At 47.0% G+C, this 20000-nt stretch overlaps 1 protein-coding gene across 1 annotated transcript in view; it reads left to right on the top strand.

Moving 5' to 3' along the window:
• LOC123512318 overlaps positions 1 to 20000 on the top strand; it is a 108806-nt gene that overhangs the window by 82490 nt on the left and 6316 nt on the right. Inside the window, exons 8-14 of the mRNA XM_045268654.1 lie at positions 438 to 646; positions 895 to 1039; positions 9742 to 9872; positions 10128 to 10287; positions 13232 to 13329; positions 13485 to 13692; positions 17239 to 17351. Coding sequence (XP_045124589.1) covers positions 438 to 646; positions 895 to 1039; positions 9742 to 9872; positions 10128 to 10287; positions 13232 to 13329; positions 13485 to 13692; positions 17239 to 17351 — 1064 coding nt within the window. The remainder of the gene's footprint in view (positions 1 to 437; positions 647 to 894; positions 1040 to 9741; positions 9873 to 10127; positions 10288 to 13231; positions 13330 to 13484; positions 13693 to 17238; positions 17352 to 20000) is intronic.

Below are 20000 nucleotides of genomic sequence, written 5' to 3'. Positions count from 1 at the left end.
CACGGGCGGCGGGCATCAATAGCCAGCCCATTGCAAGACAAAGGCCCTTCCTAACTTTTCCACTTGTGTGTCTGTTTGTCTAATTTTCTCATTCGCTCCCTCCATCTCAGTGTCACCGTGTGCCTTTGTTTCGTTTTCCCGTCACTGGGTCGCCTTTGTGCCAACTTAGATGTCGGAGTATTATTAGTCCTGTGCACAATATCACCTCCCACCTGCATTTTCTTTTATTTATGTTGGTGGAGAGAATAATTTCATCTTTACTTTATTCTCAATGCTCTCTTGCTGCCTGTGTGCGTTATATTACGCGTTATTCTCTCCATTCCTCTCTGAACGCTCCCAAGTTTACGTTCAAAACTTTTGTAAGGCTGCAAGTTTGTGATCCATAAGTTAAGACTCGTTAGAACTCGCCTCTCCCGCCCTGCCTGTGCTGAGCTGAGCTGAGGTGAGCGCGGCGCGGGGCGGGATGAAGGCAGGTTTCATTTACCCCACAGTGCCGCCGCTAAAGGTGGAGATCGAGGGGACCGACGTACCGTTCAGGGCCGGAGTTCAGGCGTCTATAATGTGCAGGTCGACGGGCTCCAAGCCGCCCGCCACGCTCGACCTTAAGATTGATGGCTCTACGGGCTTCAAGGCGCTGCCCCCTCAGGTAAGCCGGCCGCCGCCACCAGCTAATTGCAGGTACCAGATAATTGGTGCCGGAGGATAATATAATTGGTGTTGACGGTGTGATGAACAGCGTGGCATCAAAAGGAGGTTACTTTAATGGTGAGGATGGTGACGATGATAATAGTGAAGCACGCCACAGCGGATTATTAATTCCCATCACTGATACGCGAGCTTGGAGGGACTGCTTGTCTTGTTCATCTTGTTTCTTTTTGTTTCTCCCCCACACAGTCGTCGCTTGACCAAAACACGACCATTAGGAGAGGTCACCTGCTGCCCTCCTCGGAAGACAACGGGCGGACCGTCACGTGCACCGCCAACAACCCGCTGGTGCCAGACTACCGCCTCTCCGCCACCAGGAGACTCCAGGTGCACTGTGAGTACATACCAGTATACCTTCACCTCACCCAACCTGCACACCTATCCACTATACCTTGCCTAGGACACCTCACTTGCTGCACCTCAATAAATACATCTGCCTGAGTATCCTTGAGTGTACCTGGCTCGGGATACCTTGCTCGGGACACCTGGCTTGTGACATCTACTCGCCTACACTTGACGTAATATACCTGCATGGCTAAGTACACCTGGCCGAATACATGAGAGTATACCTGCCTGAGCACACAAATCTGATTAGCAAGTACACCAGACTGAATATATCTGACAGTATTCTGGCACGACACACCTGACTGAGCACACCTGGCTGAGCACACCTGACTCATCCATTCCGTACCTGCAACCTTTCCCTCACTACCATAAATTTTGGTGACCATCCCGCTCCACTGGTCACAATCCTTCTCTCTCACTCCCCTCACCCCTCTGCCTCCCCACGCCAATCACATCCTCCTCTCCCTCCCCCCACACCTGCCAATCACTCTCCCTCTCCCTCCCACACATCCTTCATCTCCCTCTCCCCTCTCACAGCTTCCCTTTCCAACACGACTCACTGTTCAACTTTTCTCTCCCTCTCCCTCCTCTCTCTTCTCTTCCTGCTCCTCCTAAACACTTTATAGTCTTCCTCTTCCCGCCTCTCCTCTCTCTCTCTCTCTCTCTCTCTCTCTCTCTCTCTCTCTCTTCCGTGTTCAACTAGCGACACTGATGAAATATTTTTCTTTCTCTTTCTGTTTCTCTTACTCGGAAGGAAAATAAAAGAATTGAAAGCAGAGCGAGTATACGATATTGTAAGAGAGAGAGAGAGAGAGAGAGAGAGAGAGAGAGAGAGAGAGAGAGAGAGAGAGAGAGAGAGAGAGAGAGAGAGAGAGTCGTTGGGTAGGGTATGAGGGGCGGGAAGGCCAGTTGGAGGCACTCTAACCATTTTTCCAATATTGTGTTTGGGGTTATGGCGTTATATACTCCTTCGCTCAGCACGCCAAGTCGTAAAGCACACGCCCTCGGAGATCGTTTTTCCCCTACGGAGTGTAATATAGCGGCCGAGGGTGTGGCGGGGTGTGGCTGTGGCGACGACGGCTGCAGGAGGAAGAGCGCGGCACGTGGGGCGGAATGTGGTGGCCTGGTGTGTCTGTCTATATGTCTGTTTGTGTTCGTGTTTTCCTATCTATCGCTCGTATTCTCAAACACTTCTTTGCTTCACCTCCACTATTTCAAAAGGCTTGAATTAAATTTACACGAGTTTTTAAGGTGTTTTTTATGGTTCTAAAGGCAGAATGACAAGATTTCTACATTACTGGCTGGAGAAGCACTCTTGAAAACCCCACTAATCATCTCTGTGGCCTTGGAAATTAGTCGTAGTGAGAGAGCAAAACATTTCTGAATACCTGCCACATATTTTGTTGATGCGTATCCTTTACCTGTGTCATCTCTTGTAGTTTCTTTTGAAGGTATCTATGTTATTAGGTGTCTCTGTGTCAGTGTGTGGCTCGGGTGTGTTTTTTTTATCTATATTTGTTGTTTTCCCTTCACTTCACACTCGCTCCTTGCCTCCGTGACATTATCTCTTCCAGGTATATCTGTAATAGGTGTGTGTGTGTGTGTGTGTGTGTGTGTGTGTGTGTGTGTGTGTGTGTGTGTGTGTGTGTGTGTGTGTGTGTGTGTGTGTGTGTGTGTGTGTGTGTGTGTCTGTGTGTGTTTCCCTAGCTGTATAATCATATTCAGTTTTGTCCTTATCTCATGTGTAATCCTTGCATTTACCATTACTTCTCGTCTATTACAGCTCTCTATTCTAGGTGCCCTTGAATATGTGTGTGTGTGTGTGTGTGTGTGTGTGTGTGTGTGTGTGTGTGTGTGTGTGTGTGTGTGTGTGTGTGTGTGTGTGTGTGTGTGTGTGTGTGTGTGTCTAGTGAAGCATGGGGAGGGTGTCATGGGTTTTTACGCAACATGAGTCTCATGACTGGTGGTCATAAAGTATAGTTTGACTGATGGAGCTAAAGCGCCTGACCCCGTGACCCGCCCCGGCCATCCCGCCCATCCCGCCCATCACTCACTGCCGCCTAACAGCCACGTATAAAGAATCACCATCACCGGGGAACATAGACGAAAAATGTCCCGTCCGCCCACGTTTTATGCCAGTTGTGACCTTAAATTAAAGCCTGATTTGTAGCGATAAAAGCAATGACGGACGCCTCCACCACCACCACCACCACCACCAAGATTTATGGCGACCCGCGGGCACAAAAATGTAATAGATAAAGCAAAATAAAGAAAAAATGGTAGTACCGTGAGCCTGACGTGATGTACTGAAGGCTGCGAAAATTTGTAGCCATCAAAAGGAAGGATAAAAAAAAGAGGTTTGGTTGAGCGGTAATGGTGCACAACAAGGGTCTGTTCCTGAGAGATGGAGGGAGAGGCGAGCCCTACAAGACCTGTGGATCCTGTCTGTCCCCGAGGGAAGACGGCTGGCCCTCCTATACATACTCGAGTGATCAGATTGACTTAGAGAGGAGCTAACCTCAGCCCTACGTGTGGAGGTGTAACCTCTAAATGTGCTTCGATATGTATCAAATTCCAGGCTGCAGATTTGCCTGTATAAAACTTGTACACCTACAAGTCTGTCCTGCGAAAAGTCCTATACATTACCAATCTATTGACGTGCAATGTCATCCATGTACACAGAGCATTACTGATCCAAGGCTTTCCTGTCCATTCACAGCAGCAGCTTGCAAACAAAGGCCCCATTATAGGCAGCAGGACCCGGAGCCGCCAAGCTGTTCAGTACGGCCACGCGGCTCTCGGCCCGACCCATAATCCTATAGACACAGGCTGCTCTATTGATACACAGGATGGAACCACAGTATAGATGGTGACAGGCTTAGGGATCCTGAGAGAGTGCCCGGCCTGATGTACACTATCGGGGTGTCAGTGGCCACCACCTGCGTGCCGACTAAAGACAGTCACTTCCCCTTTAAACCCGAGAAATGGCACAAGACAAGATTACCCACGCTGTTCCTTACACAAGGTAGACAGCTGCGCCAATCAACATGGCCACCCACACACACACACACACACACGGTAGCTCAGTGGTTAGAGCGCTGGCTTCACAAGCCAGAGGACCGGAGTTCGATTCCCCGGCCGGGTGGAGATATTTGGGTGTGTCTCCTTTCACGTGTAGCCCCTGTTTACCTAGCAGTAATTAGGTATGGGATGTAAATCGAGAAGTTGTGACCTTGTTGTCCCGGTGTGTGGTGTGTGCCTGGTCTCAGGCCTATCCGAAGATCGAAAATAATGAGCTCTGAGCTCGTTCCGTAGGGTAACATCTGGCTGTCTCGTCGGAGACTGCAGCCGATCAAACAGTGAAACAGTGAAACACACACACACACACACACACACACACACACACAGCAAACGCCTTACAGTCGGAGAAAACCCTTATAAATAAAATTCAAGATTAATTCCGCTATTCTTTACACAAGGAAGACAACCGTGGTAATGAATACGTTCATACTTAAACACACACACACACACACACACACACACACACACACACACACGAAACATTCCACAAAACATGAAAAAAGCAACAACTGACACATAAAACAACGAGAAACTAAAGATATGAAAAACAAAATTATAACTTCTAGAAGGGACGTGAATTTTAATGAATTTTTAATCCCCACGCAGCTCCATAATTACCATACCATAACACGACAGGTGCGGCGAACGACCCTCTGTAGCAGGACCCGCACAACGACCACACTAAAACCTTCCGACACACTCCAACCACACAGTCAATACACAACAAATCATTGCCACAACCTCCATCATTCCACCGGGTAAGAGGTTGTCTAGCCGCTATAGCGCAGTGTCTGGTAGTGTTTATACTCAGAAGGCAAATGAGGGAAAAAACCTGCGTGTCCTAGGGAGGCAGCTGAGATCTATTGGGTGGCAGGGAGGCGGCGTGTTGGGCGCTGGTGTTCTGTTGACTGAGCCCTGATGGATGGAGCACAGAGGGAGAGACGGAGCGCCCCCCAGAACCTTCCAAATTAAATGGAAACTACTTTACAGAGAGAAAGAGAGAGAGAGAGAGAGAGAGAGAGAGAGAGAGAGTTATCTTACCTGGGTTTAGTTATCGTTTGATTATTTTGAGAAAGTAGTAGAAACAGTGTTCGTGCAAGTAGTAGTAGTAGTAGTAGTAGTAGTAGTAGTAGTAGTAGTAGTAGTAGTAGTAGTAGTAGTAGTAGTAGTAGTAGTAGTAGTAGTAGTAGTAGTAGTAGTAGTAGTAGTAGTAGTAGTAGTAGTAGTAGTAGTAGTAGTAGTAGTAGTAGTAGTAGTAGTAGTAGTAGTAGTAGTAGTAGTAGTAGTAGTAGTAGTAGTAGTACCATAACACAGTCACGAGTAGCAACACACATATCCATAATCGCATTAATCTGTATCTATTTCAACGTTCGTAATTTTACTGCAATATTTATTTTCATAACCCTCTTTTTTCATAGTTTAAATATGGGTTTGCATTTTTTTCTCTTCACATATTATGGTAACTCTCTCTCTCTCTCTCTCTCTCTCTCTCTCTCTCTCTCTCTCTCTCTCTCTCTCTCTCTCTCACACACACACACACACACACACACACACACACACACACACACACACACACACACACACACACACACACACACACACACACACACACACACACACACACACACACACACACACACACACACACACACACACACACACACACACACACACACACTAAAACATCTCCAAGTACTAATTTCACTTCCCTAATATCTTTCCCTCACGTGACGAGGCCGTAATCATAATTCTAGTGACAGAGAGGACGTGCATTTCTCCCCTGCGTGTGGAGTGGCCGTGTGTGTCGCTACATCTGCATATGCGTACCGTGCAAATGCGAATATTTTCATGTGCTCGTGAGTCTCCTCCCAGCGCGACTCTCCAGTGAGGGCAAAGCATGTCTACCAGTTGATAAAGGTGCAAGTCGTATGACAAAGTGATGTGAACAAATTCCTCTGCGTCAGTAATCAAGATAGGACAAGAATATGAAATGTTTGATAAAGTTATATTTTTAGAAAGGAAAAGGAAGAAATTGACTTACGAATAGAATGGTAAATGGATGGAATAGACTCAGTAATCAGGATCTTAGTGAGGAATAAATACTGGAACACACTTTCATCATGAGATTTGTGTACCATTAGACCATTTCATTGACATTAGGAATAGTCTATGGAAGCCAGAATATTACTGGTCACAGTCTTCACTATTATAATCACCCCCATGAGTTTCTGAAGCTGTATAAAATCATCAAATAGTAACTAGAATGAATATGAAAACTTGTCATGATACTGAAAGGGTTAAAAAGAAGATAGATAAAAAAATACATAGCCACGCTTTTATGATCTCTATTAATTTCCAATATATTTTCTTTTATGTCCTTTTGGTACGCTTTTCCTACATTTCCCCTGTTGGGTATGACACATAATCCTGACCGCGTAAAGAGGAGGTGGGAGAATCTAACCTTAGCCTTCCTCTCAGCTTCAAGAGAGAGAGGTATTCTTGGCCAGGTGCTCATGGTAGACTGGGATAGAAAAAGTGTGGAGAGGAGGTGTGTTGTTCCAGCCTTGGTATGGTGCGCGTCACTCTATCGCTTCTCCCGTTCCTGCTTCCATTATACAAGAGCGTGGGTGGTGAAATGCCGTGGGAGGTTAAGGAAGAGAAGAGATAGCTAAGGCAGGGAAAGAGGACAAGGAGGATGAGAAGGAGTAGATGGCAAGTGGTGGAGATAGAGAAGGAGGTAGAGTAGGAGGAGGAGATAACTAAGGCAGGGAAAGAGGACGAGGAGGAGGAAGAGAAGGAGCAGACGGCAAGTGGTGGAGATAGAGGAGGAGGCAGAGTTAGAAAGCAGGTAGGGTGGACAAAGGGATTGAGAAGTTGTGGTAAGTCAGACAGGTGTACTGGTGTGTGTTTGTGTGTGTGTGTGTGTGTGTGTGTGTGTGTGTGTGTGTGTGTGTGTGTGTGTGTGTGTGTGTGTGTGTGTGTGTGTGTGTGTGTGTGTGTGTGTGTGCAAGTGGCGTCCGGTTGCTGTTAGTGGTGTATGGATATATACCTCTCCTAAGCCAGCAGTAAACCTCCATAACACCCACTCAACTACCCACACACACACACACACACACACACACACACACACACACACTAGTCTCCAAGTCTCGACATCTTCACAAAACATATTCCTAGAAATCCTTGGAAGGCTCTACATATCATTGACACCTTTAGTAATGTGTTCCCTTTACTGGCATAGAATTGTTACCCCTCTCTCCTCACCCCCCAACACCCACCCACACACACACACACACACACACACACACACACACACACACACACACACACACACACACACACAAACACACACACGTTTTCATTCCACTCTCTGCCTTTCTTGACGCACAAAGACTTCCACATTACACTCACGCTTATTGCACGCTGCTCTGACTTCATAACCTTCAAGCTTTATTACCCTACAAGGCACGCTGACGCTATACACAACTTTATGAAAATGCTCGCTATATGTGAGGCTTCACAATGCATATGGAGCAGCAGAAGTAGTAGTAGTAGTAGTAGTAGTAGTAGTAGTAGTAGTAGTAGTAGTAGTAGTAGTAGTAGTAGTAGTAGTAGTAGTAGTACCACCACCAGCAGTCGTGAATAAGAAATATACAACGCACTTCATCTTTCTCGTAAGCCTAACAGAAATACTTCTCAAGGGAGAGAGAGAGAGAGAGAGAGAGAGAGAGAGAGAGAGAGAGAGAGAGAGAGAGAGAGAGAGAGAGAGAGAGAGAGAGAGAGAGAGAGCACACATTTCTTTCACAAATAATAACGAAAAAAGCGACAGGATCTCACTCTCATCAGCGTTTTATTCTCTTCACTATATCAACTTTCCCACTCACAAATTCGCCTCGATGTAAAACAAGAATGATGAAAGAGGCAACATTTTTACTTCTACTACTGTTCGAGTCACCTGACACCAGACGCTCCTGCCCCTCAGCGTCACCGTCACGTCACCCCTCCGTCACCGTCACCACCACCGCCGCCGTCACTGTCAGGCGATACACGACCCTTCCTTCCTCGTTCTGTGCTTTTTACTCTATTCACTGCCATCAGAACACCCAGAGAGAGAGAGAGAGAGAGAGAGAGAGAGAGAGAGAGAGAGAGAGAGAGACGATGAGGAAGGGAGATATGGTAAGAAGAGGGGAAAGAGAGAGGGATGAAAATGGAAAGACAGAATGTCGTAGTAGAAGTTCGGAAAATTATTGGAAAAGCTTTAAAGTTATAGTACAGATAGGGAGAGAGAGAGAGAGAGAGAAAAGCGAGTGAGTTAACTCCAGCCCCAATGAGACACGTAGCCTCAGGTGGAAAGGTCTGCACCCTCTCTGGAATTTCAGCCAGCTCGCCACCCCACCCAGGGCACCCCATCACCATCACACCATCACCATCACACCATCACTCCATCACACCATCTCACCATCATTCCATCACACCATCATTCTATTACACCATCACACCATCACACCATCACACCACAACGCCATTACTCCATCACACCATCACACCACCATTCCATCACACCACACCACCACATCGACCCAATTCGTCTTCCTCGCCAGAATTCATCACCACAATTCTTCCTCCTCTTCCTCCTCACCCTCCTACGCTTCTTCCTTATTTCTCACTCTCCTCATCCTTTCCATCTTTTCCCAGCGCAAACTTTTCTACACCTTATTTCTTGTTCCTCGTATTTCATCTTTTTCTCCTCCAATTCTTCAACTACTTCTTTCTCCTTCTACTTCCTCACTTTCCTCTTCCTCCTTCTTTTCCTGCAGCAATACTTCTTTTCCTGCGTCCCCCTCTTCCTGCTGCTGCTGCTGCTGCTGCTGTTGTTAGGTAGCTAAATATCCACCATTCTTCAGCTCCTGCCCTTGTAATAACGTGAAGTATTGTGCGTGATTACCTCCTCCGTGCCCTTCTCTCCCTCCCGCCCCGGCCATTCCTCAGGCAAATAGAGGGACGAGAAGGGCTGAGGGCGCGTAAACGGCTCCTGGATTGTGCTCAAAGAACTCCTTCTTCTCCTCCTCCTCCTCGTCCTCATCCTTAAGTTCCTCATCCACTACTCTCTCTCTCTCTCTCTCTCTCTCTCTCTCTCTCTCTCTCTCTCTCTCTCTCGGCATGAACGTTCATTTATTTTTTTTTTACTTGTGCTCGTGTTTCACTTTGGACAAACAAAACCTCGTAGTACTTCTGTACTCAACAAAAAAGTTTTCATGCAGCTTTGAATTACATGTGACTGCACGCGTGCATGTACGTAAGGTGTGCGCACACAGCTGTGTAAACAAAAAAGAAGCTCTGTTTGTGTACACAGAGCACAACCTCTTTCTAGTAGAGTCTGGGGATAGGGGGTGGAAGCTGGACTACAGGGCCTCACGGGACTGGGAGGTTGGCGGGCGTGGGTACACAGCAGCCCTGCATTTTAGATGGTGCTGTTCATTCACGCGTGGCCTGACCACGCTAAGGTCAGAGCGCCCCAGTTTCTGCGTACCGGAGACGTCAAGAATTTCTTATGTAGCTGTATTTGTCCATTTCTGTTGCTTTAATTCCGATTCACTTTCTTTGACACAGTCGCCCCGGAAGTGCAGGCCCGCCTGGCGCCCGCCCTCAACCCCAAGAACATCAAGGAAGGCGAGGACGTGTACTTCGAGTGCCACATCAGGGCCAACCCGCCGGAGAGCCGCGTGCAGTGGCTCCACCAGGTGAGCGCCGCCATTCTTGCACTTATCTCACTTTAATGGCCTGGTGCCGCCACAAGCCGCGACGCACGAGCTGCATGGCCTAAGTGGCTTCAGTATATGAGTACACGATCACATCCGACATAGGCATTATAAACTTTTCTAACGTAGCAACATGACAGTAATTAATTATCCCTTCAAATTGTTAGTCTCTGCTTAACTCCGCCGCGGCCTTAATGACTGGTGCTCATAGTGGTGCTGTGTGTGTGATGACTGCAGGGGCGGCCGCTGTTCACGGTGAGGGAGAAGGGCGTGCTGGCCCAAGCGAGGAACCTTGTGCTGCAGAGGGTGAGTCGCCACGCCCAGGGCAAGTACCAGTGCACCGCCACCAACGCCATCAACACCGTCACCAGCGACCCTGCCACCCTCGACGTCATGTGTGAGTACTGCCCACCCTGCCTCCCCTGTCTCGTTTTTTTAACCCTGCCTCCCTTCCCCTGCCTCATTTATTTACTTTGTTTTCTTTATTTTCTTTAGTTTCATCTCTCTCCCTCTTCGTTTCCTTCAATCTTTCTCGCTCCCTCACTCATTCACTCAACACTTCCTCCTCCTCCTCCTCCTCTCTCTCTCTTTACCTTTCATTTCTCTTACTTTCTCTATCCCCCTCCTCGCTATCTTCATTCATTCTCTTTCGCCCTTCCTTCTTTACTCACTCACTTTTCTCCCTTCCTGTCTTTTCTCTTTTATTCTCTATCCCTTCTCGCTTCTTTTATTCATTCTCTTTCCTTTACTCATTCACTTCCTCACTCACTCATTCCATCTCTCCTGTGCCTCCTTTCCATCCTCGCCTCCTTCATTCAGTCTCCCTCTTGAAATGCGTTTATTTTCTCTCCAGGTGACATCCCCTTCCCTCTCTCTCTCTTTCTTCTGCTTTTACTCTCTCTCTCTCTCTCTCTCTCTCTCTCTCTCTCTCTCTCTCTCTCTCTCTCTCTCTCTCTTATTCTTTGTTTTGAAAAGTGTATATTTTCTACACGGGTGACATTCCCTCCCTTCTTCCCTCCATCACTTTCCTTCCCTTCCTCTATCACTATCAACTTCTCCCTTTGCCCTTCCTTCCCTCCTTTCTCTCCCCATTGGACTTTTTTAGTGTTTATTTTACATCTTTGTGACATCCCCTTTCCCTCCTTTCTTCCCTCCATCACTGCCCTTCCTCTCCCTTCCTTCCCTCCTTCAATCACTATCAACTTCTCCCTTCTCCTCCTCCCCCATGCACCGCCATCTTTCACTTTGTCACATTCTCTTTCAATAGCGCCAATTTTCAGTCTTCATCACCCCTCGTGGCGTCCCCTAAGGTCCCGCCCCACCTAACGGCCTCCCCGCCCCTCTGTCGCCTCCCCGTCCCCCGCCTCTCCTCCCTTGAGCTCTTCCGCCTCAGTGAATCTTGCCGCTTTGTGACTTACCACACTTAACTTTATTGATTTACCAGCAAAACTTATACGCACGCCTCGCGATGCTCAGACTTACGTTAACTTACTTAGTAACTCCGATTTACGCACGCCACAAATGTAAACCCCATGGCGGCTTAGTTATACATAAGCGCGAGTGTTCTGCTGTCAGGGCTGTTGTGCTGTGGAATATGAGCAGTCGTCTGTCTTTCCACCTCTCTCTCTCTCTCTCTCTCTCTCTCTCTCTCTCTCTCTCTCTCTCTCTCTCTCTCTCTCTCTCTCTCTCTCTCTCTCCTTTCAGGCATAACAAGGCACCGAGCAAACACAGCCGCTGGCTCGTGTGTTTACGAATCTATTACAGAATCCATCCACTCGTCCCGCCAGTGACTTGTCAATACTCTGCCCGCCGTTCGTGTAACGTGGAAATATTCAACAGTAAAACTACAGCAATGATTAAAACACACTGTGGAGCGTTTTAAGTGATACACAAATGCAATGTTAAGTAGACAACAGCACTCCGCAATAAATTATTGCGAAAAATCTTTAGTGCTTTTGTAGTACATAATCCGGTCTTGTAACTCGGAAGCATTCGACGGAACAGGAAACAAACTCGATAACATATTCTTTATAATACAGAAATCCATTGCTAAAACTGCAATAACAGACTGGTATAAACAATGCGAAGAAGTTACTCGTGCTACTGTATTTGTAATTTCTGTCTGAAAACGTGGAAATATTCAGCGATAAGAAAAGCACCATTACTTTTAATGCTGCAAATCAAAGCCATAAATACAACACGCTCATTAAATTAATGTCTATATCCTTTGTGTTCCATGAAAAATCTATCATAACATGGAAATACTGATGAATAAGTAAGACTAGAAGGCTTTAGGTACAGCGAACCATTGATATAAAGACAGCACGCTAAGCTAAATTAATATCCGCACCACCCCTTGCGCTTCATCACATAATTAAAGGCACACCAAATCTATGGCAAGTAATAAAAATATGCGGGTCATTTGTATCTCTTAATAGCCAGGCGAGGCGAGGCGAGGCGAGGCGAGGCGAGAGGAGAGGAGAGGTGAGGAAAGGTCATGTCTCAGTGAAAGCTTCATAAAATATCCATTATGCCCTTACCTTATGAAAACTAGAATCACGGTGCAAAGTTGTCAGTGAGGTGGAGAGGTGAAGAGAAGTCATTTGTCACGCCGCGTAATGACACACTAGCAGCGCCACGTAACGCACCGTGAGGCAGTAACAAAGATAAATGTGCCACACACTCTCTTTCATTACCGTACCACGACACCACACTGCATTACCGACTCCCGATAACTTCTCCTCCACCAGCCAGCCAGCCACTTGTGCCTCGCCAGTGCCTGCTTGTGCTACTTGTCTTCTTACCTCACCCACGCCCATCACTCTTATGACTCTCTTATCACTACTTTTACTACTGCTCCTTCTTCCTCACTTCCGCCCATTCTATTCCTCCTCCTCCTCTTCCGACTACTATTACTGTTTGTCCTCATCCTTCCTTGCCTCACATCATTCTTACTCGTTTTTTTTTTTTTTTTTTATTTTATTCCTTCCTCACCTACTACTCCTCCACCTCTTGCTACTACATCTATTACTTTTCCTCCTCCTCCTCCTCCTCTTCCTCCTCCTCCTCCTCCTCCTCCTCCTCCTCCTCCTCCTCCTCCTACTTCTTCTCCTCTTCTCTCACAAAGAAAGGTGCGAGGAGGCATTTTTCCTCGACGTAAACATTCCAATATCTTCTCTTCCTTTCCCGCACAGACACCAGTATAAGCATACATTCTTCCCCCACTCCCCAACACACACACACACACACACACACACACACACACACACACACACACACACACACACACACACACACAGTAACAGAAACTAACGCCCCTCCCTCCCTCTCCGCCGCTGCAGTCGCCCCGGAGTGCAAGGAGCCGCGCAACGTGACAGTCTCCGTGACCGCCACGGAGGAGGTGACGCTCGACTGTGCCGTGGAGTCCAACCCAGAGGAGGTGAGAGAGAGAGAGAGAGAGAGAGAGAGAGAGAGAGAGAGAGAGAGATAATTATAGTAAAGCACTAGAAAAATTATATTGAGAATTACCAGAGAGAGAGAGAGAGAGATACAACGTTGTCTGACCGTCCTTCCTCCCTATAACTCCCCCTTCAGGTCAGCTTCACGTGGAAGGTGAACAGCAGCCGTGGCGTGAAGGAGCTTCCCGCCTCCACCTTCACGTCGCACGGCACCACCAGCAGACTGGTGTACAAGCCGCAGGAGCACGCGCACACGCACGAGCAATATGGCGTCGTGTTCTGCTTAGGCACAAACAAGATCGGGAAGCAGAAGGTGCCATGTATGTTCGTCATTACACCAGCAGGTAGGTATTGGGCCTCTCTCTCTCTCTCTCTCTCTCTCTCTCTCTCTCTCTCTCTCTCTCTCTCTCTGATTGGTCATGGTCTGTCTGTGTTAGCTAAGCCTCAGAATCTCAGTGTCCTTCCCTTCTCCTTCCTGTTCTTTCTTTACTGATAATAAATGAATGCACTTCACTTCAGTCCGCCTCCCTCCTCCCCGGCCAGGCGTGGGCGCCCTCTACTGCATGCTCAGTGGTGTTGCGCACCATTACGCAATTTTTGCGTGTACTATTTAATCAGTCAAAGCCTTACTGAAAACAGTTAGCAAACGATGAATTGATTTGTTCTACGAGTCAGCGAAGAAAATGTTGAGACAACACAGCAATAGAGTGGTTGTTAGGTAGTACTTATGAACATACATGGCAACTCACCCGCTTCATGGCGACAGGAAACAGGCTAGTGTTCTTGCTAATCTTGTACCGTCCTTTTGATAAAACGATATTCTAAGACCTAAGTGATGCCAAGCTGTGCCTGGTTCCTTGAATGTTGCCCCTTTGTACTGCTGTGCGTACCGACGATGGGGCTCCGTATTGTTATTGGCGCCATACTGTCTTGAGCTGTATTCCCATCACTCACACAATGAATACCGTCACATCAATACCTCGACCGAATACTCCGCGTTACTGACAGTGAAGGGTACTTTAATTCACCCTGGCAAAGAAATGCACTTTGTCACTCAGTCAACTGAAATCACTCACCACTATGATGCAAAGACGGACACTGATCACTGACTACTGAGGCGTGTCGGGTGTCGCGTGGTATGAGGTCACCAGAAAAAATTAACAAAGTTACCATGTATTCTTAAAAGTAGCACTAACAACCTATGTATTTATGTATTGGTGTGTTATCTTTACATTTTCTCCAACGACAGGAAAAATTATATGTGTCATTTACTAAATGTTTCCTGTAAAGTTTTGACCGTGTCCATTGTAAACCAATAATTATCACTTCGCCGCGCTTCACTACTCAGTACACAGCGAGCTGGGGAGAAGGGATGGAGGGATGGAGGGACGGCAGAAAGGAGGGAGGAGGAGAGGAAGAGCCCCACCGCCTCACTGCCCCAGCCACCAGCCAGGCGAGCAGTTCGAGGCTTCGAGCCACACACGACTTCCATGTTAATTTCTGACAAAACAAATCAAAACACGGCATATGTGTATAAAATATTATCGACTTAGGATTAACTGAACCATCAAATCCCGAAGTATGTACACCTTAACTCACGAGACACCCTGTATTTCCCTCCCGTTCCTCCCTCCCTTCCTCCCTCCTTCCGTCCAGCCTGGCCTGTATGCATAACATGGCGGCAAGTGTTCTCAAGCTTCATATTGACATTCTGTGGTGGGCGTCAGGAGGCTCGGGTCGCTGGCTGCCCTGCCGTCCACCGCGTGACAGCTTTATGCTCACAAGTGTATTTCCAGCGTCATAAACCCGGCACCACTGTTATTTCCGGGGCCTTAAACGTCCCGCTATTTCCAGGGCACCGCGTCTCTGCTGGCGGTGCTTCTGGTTCACCTTCAGGTTCAGGGAAATATTATTGGGAGTTCATGTTAAGGCCGCGTGATGTGCGGATGTGGGTGTGTCATGTTACTTTACCTTAAACCCTTCAGTACCAAGCCACGTTTTCATATTTATTCTGCTTACTATTTGGTGATTTTATACAGCTTCAGAAACTTGTGTGGGGGATTGAAATTGTGAAGACTTTGCCCATTAATCTTCTGATCTCCAAAGATCCTTCCTAATGTAAATAAAATCGTCTAATCATACCCAAAACTCAAGGTAAAATTGTGTCTCAGTATTGAAGAGGTTAACTTTCCTAGCCTTGCGTGTCAGTTACCATCATTAGCTAACCCCCGCACCCTCCCCATCCACTCTCTCTCTCTCTCTCTCTCTCTCTCTCTCTCTCTGGCAGCCACAATTTTTTGCCACGCAGATTCTTTCCTTCTCCCCAGCCTCTCTCCTTTCTTTCATCATCCCTTCCTTCTTTTTTCCCTCCACCTCAAGCCTCCTCATACGTGTCCCTTCATTACTGCTCCTGGTCCCTCCCTCCCTCCCTCATTTCCTTCCCTCACCTCCAGTTTACTCTCTTTCCTCTCTCTTAATCCCTCCCTCCCTAACGCTTACCTGTCCCTCCCTCCTTCCCTCTCTCTCTCCCTCCTCACAATATTTTCCTCTTCAGCTGCATTTTTCCCCTTTTCTTCGCTTCATTCATTTTTCTTGCCTTTGAAGCTGTTCCTTACTGCTGTCCTCCTCCTCCTCCTCCTCCTCCTCCTCCTCCTCTGTATTTTTCTCTTGCTATTTCTATATATTTTTAAGTGTTTACCTTCTTCTAGTTCCTTCTTCTCTTCCTCCTTCTACTTTTACCACCACCACCACCACCACCACCACCACTTCTACTACTACTACTACTACTACTACTACTATATCATTACTATTACCCTCGGCGCCATCTCCCTCAGGACACCCCTTCTTCAGATCTGCTCTCCATCTCCAATCTTCCTTTCCCTCTCCACACACTTATCCCACTCATTCCCACTCTCCCTCACGGTATCTCCCTTCTTTATCCTCCCTTAACTCCCTTATGACACCTATTCCCGCTGCCTCTCTGCCGTTCATCACTCCTCTCATCTCCCTTAACTTACTTTCTCTCTTCTCCAGAGTAGCGTCTCCCTTTGTCTCTCTCAGATCGCTTCAGTCATCTCTTCATTTCCCTATCATCTTGATCTAAGCTCCCCTGCCTATGTCTATTCTGCTCACGTCTCCCCTTCATGTCAAGTCTCATCTCTCGTTGTCTTTCATAGAATCACCACCACCACCACTACCACTATCATTTCTATTTTACATCATAATATTTCTCCTTAATTTGTAAACAACACCTTCTTTCTCTTTCTCTGTGTTATGTTTAGTTCTCCTCTGACAACATAGTGCAGAGCAGAGTAAAAAAACCTAGAATACCTGGTAAGGACTTAAAACTATTGCCACTTGGAATCCCTTTATAATCCCTCTGTTAAACCACCGCCATCATAACAGTAACAGCGCGGCTCCTCTCCAATAATATAGTGTAGGACAGTGTAATAAGATCTAGAATACCTGAGAACGACTTGGAACTACCGCAGGTAGAAATCTCCTCATGGTTCTCTTTGTAATCCCCTTATAAACCACCACCACCACCACCACCACCACCATCACAAGAACTGCACAGCAAGCCGGCAATTTCTTTCCCACCTACCACCACCACCACCACCATCACCACCATCACCACCACCACCACCTTAAAAACAACAGTATTACTGCCCTACCCTGCACCACCTCACTATTTAGGATGGTGCCTCGTGACAGGGGATTCTGGTTTTGACATATGGGAACCGTTACCCCGAGTGGATGCCCTTACTAAACTCGGACAGTGGCCATGATTCGAACCTATGCGCTTGAGGACGCCCCCAAAGCCCGCCTGGTCCCACTGCACCACCCACCACTACTACACTAACCCAACCATTTGTTCCTCCACCGTACAGGACCCCCCGAGGAGCCCGTGTCCTGCTCCCTGGTGAACCACAGCGCCACATCCCTGGCTGTGGCGTGCGTCCCTGGCCATGACGGCGGCCTGCAGCAGCACTTCCTTACCACGGTGAGTCTTAAGCCCGTATTCAAAAACGCTTTGCTCTCTCACCACGACTATTTTCTAAGGCCATAGAGATGATTAGCGGGGTTTTAAGAGCGATTCCCAAGTTGATTATGTAGAAATATTGTCAATCTGCCTCTAGAACCGCAAAAAAAACTTAAATACTCGTGTAAACTTAGACAAAGCCTTTTGAAATAGAAGAGGTAAAGCACAGAAGTATTTGAGAATACGAGCCTCAGAGGTGGCACGACCAGCAGACGCCGAAGGGGAGAAGAGGATTGAGTCTTGGGCCGGAAATAAAAGTAGTAGTAGTAGTAGTAGTAGAAGGAGGAGGAGGAGGAGTTGGTGGAGAAGGAAGAGGAAGAGGAGAATAGAAGTTAGAGGTGATGGAGGAGCAGGAGGAAAAATGTAATTGAGGAAAATAAATGTGAGTGTGTAAGGGATGAAGTGCGTAGCGTGGGCGAGGGAGAAGACAATGTAGATAAGGGAGAGGCAGGAAGGAGGAAAGACTGCGGCACACTGAGAGAGAGAGAGAGAGAGAGAGAGAGAGAGAGAGAGAGAGAGAGAGAGAGAGAGAGAGAGAGAGAGAGAGAGAGAGAGAGAGAGAGAGAGAGAGATAGTGGAGGTATGAAAGAACTGCATATCCATAACAACAGCACCACAAACACCACCATCACCAAAAAATAAATCAAGGTAAACACTGAAATATACACAACACCACCACAACACTACATCAAAACACCACCAATATACCACCACCACTACCACCATCACCACCACCACCACCACCACCATTAATCAATAGGAGATGAACAGGTGAGGCGGCGCGACGGACAAAAGAGTGACGCTTTATGACGTTTGGCCGCCAGGTGAGCCAAGTGAGGCAGGTGAGGTGACTGTGGTTGAAGGTGTGACGCTAAGGTGGCCCCGCTGCGCTATTGTTCCTCACTATAGCATTGTTCACCTGCCTCCTACACCTCCTCTCACTCCTACTCCTCCTGTTGTTGCTCTCTTCTCCCCCCTCTCTCTCTCTCTCCCTCTTTCCCTCTCCCTCTCTCTCTCTTTCTCTCTCTTTTCCTTCCTTTCATCTCACTGTCCGTCTCTTCTTGTTTTTTCTCCTCTCCTTTCATCTTCTTCTTTATTAATTTCTTCATTCCTTTCTTCATTCTCACACCACCTCTCTCTCTCTCTCTCTCTCTCTCTCTCTCTCTCTCTCTCTCTCTCTCTCTCTCTCTCTCTCTCTCTCTCTCTCTCTTTCTTTACTCCTTCATTTCAACGTCCTTACACCTTCGTTTCTTATTTTCTTATTTTCATTTCTTTTGTCATTAATTTTCAGGATTTTATTTCATTCTCTCTCTCTCTCTCTCTCTCTCTCTCTCTCTCTCTCTCTCTCTCTCTCTCTCTCTCTCTCTCTCTCTCTCTCTCTCTCTCTCTCTCTCTCTCTCTCTCTCTCTCTCTCTCTCTCTCTCTCTCTCTCTGTATTGACTTTCTTTAATTCATTCTCCTCTTCATTTATTCGTCCTATATTTACTCTTCACTTCTAATTCTCCTTCTCTTTCCATTCATTCTTCCTCCTCCTCCTCCTTCTCCTCCTCTTCCTCCTCTTCTTCTTCTCCTCCTCCTCTTCCTCCTCTCCTTCCTCCTTCTCTTCTTTCATCCTTGTGTTCATTCATTACCATTTAAAGTTTTTCGCTTCATTTTCGTGTTCTTTTATTACTATTTTTATCATCTTATATACATTTACTTATTCTCTTCATTCATTATGCATTCTCTCTCTCTTTCCTCTCTTCCTTCTCATCTTTCTTTATTGCCTCCATTCTCACCTCTCCTAACAGTGATCCAGTTTCTTCACCCTCCTCCTCCTCCTCCTCCTCCTCCTCCTCCTCCTTCTCCTCCTCTTCCCTCATTCTTCTCTGCCTCTTGTCTTCCTCTCCATCCTTCGCAACACTCGACACTCCAATACTAAATAATCCCTCCCATCCTTCCTTCATCTTTATGCTCTCCTTCCTCCTTCTACATCACCTCTCACTCTCTTCCTCGCCTCCTTCATTCTCCTTCATCTAAAGTCTTCCCTCTCTTCCTACCACTACTACTACTACCACTACTACTACTACTACTACTACTACTACTACTACTACTACGACGACGACGACTGTTACTACTACTGTTATTACTACTACTACTACTACTACTACTACTAGACCATTTGAGGTCTCCAATATTAGACAATCAATTTCGACATTTCTTCTCCTTTACCTCCTCCTCCTTCTCCTCCTCCTCCTCCTCCCCCTCCTCTTCCTCCTCCTCCTCCTCACCCTTCGCTATCCGCAGCTCTATGGATTACTTGTCAAGCTACCTCTACTCCTCCTCTTTCTCGTTCTCCTTCTCCTTTTCCTCTTACCTGACGTCATCCCACACGCCATTACGTTCCTCTACAAGCTCGTACACACTTTTACACATTTTAACACTCTTTCAAACACTCTATACTTTCCAAGAACCTAAACATATACACCTTCCAACACCCTTTCCACGTAAATCCCGCTGGCCTTCTACACTGGCTAAACTCGCCTAGATACACCCTCCTACCTACACACTCTTACGTACACCTTCCTACTTGACTCAACACCTGATGGAGGAAGAGGGAGGTAGAAGTGG

Source organism: Portunus trituberculatus, chromosome 33 (assembly GCF_017591435.1).
Source record: "Portunus trituberculatus isolate SZX2019 chromosome 33, ASM1759143v1, whole genome shotgun sequence".
Classification (NCBI taxonomy): domain Eukaryota; kingdom Metazoa; phylum Arthropoda; class Malacostraca; order Decapoda; family Portunidae; genus Portunus; species Portunus trituberculatus.
Note: the sequence above shows the minus strand (reverse complement) of the source record. Positions and strands in the feature narration are given on the sequence as shown.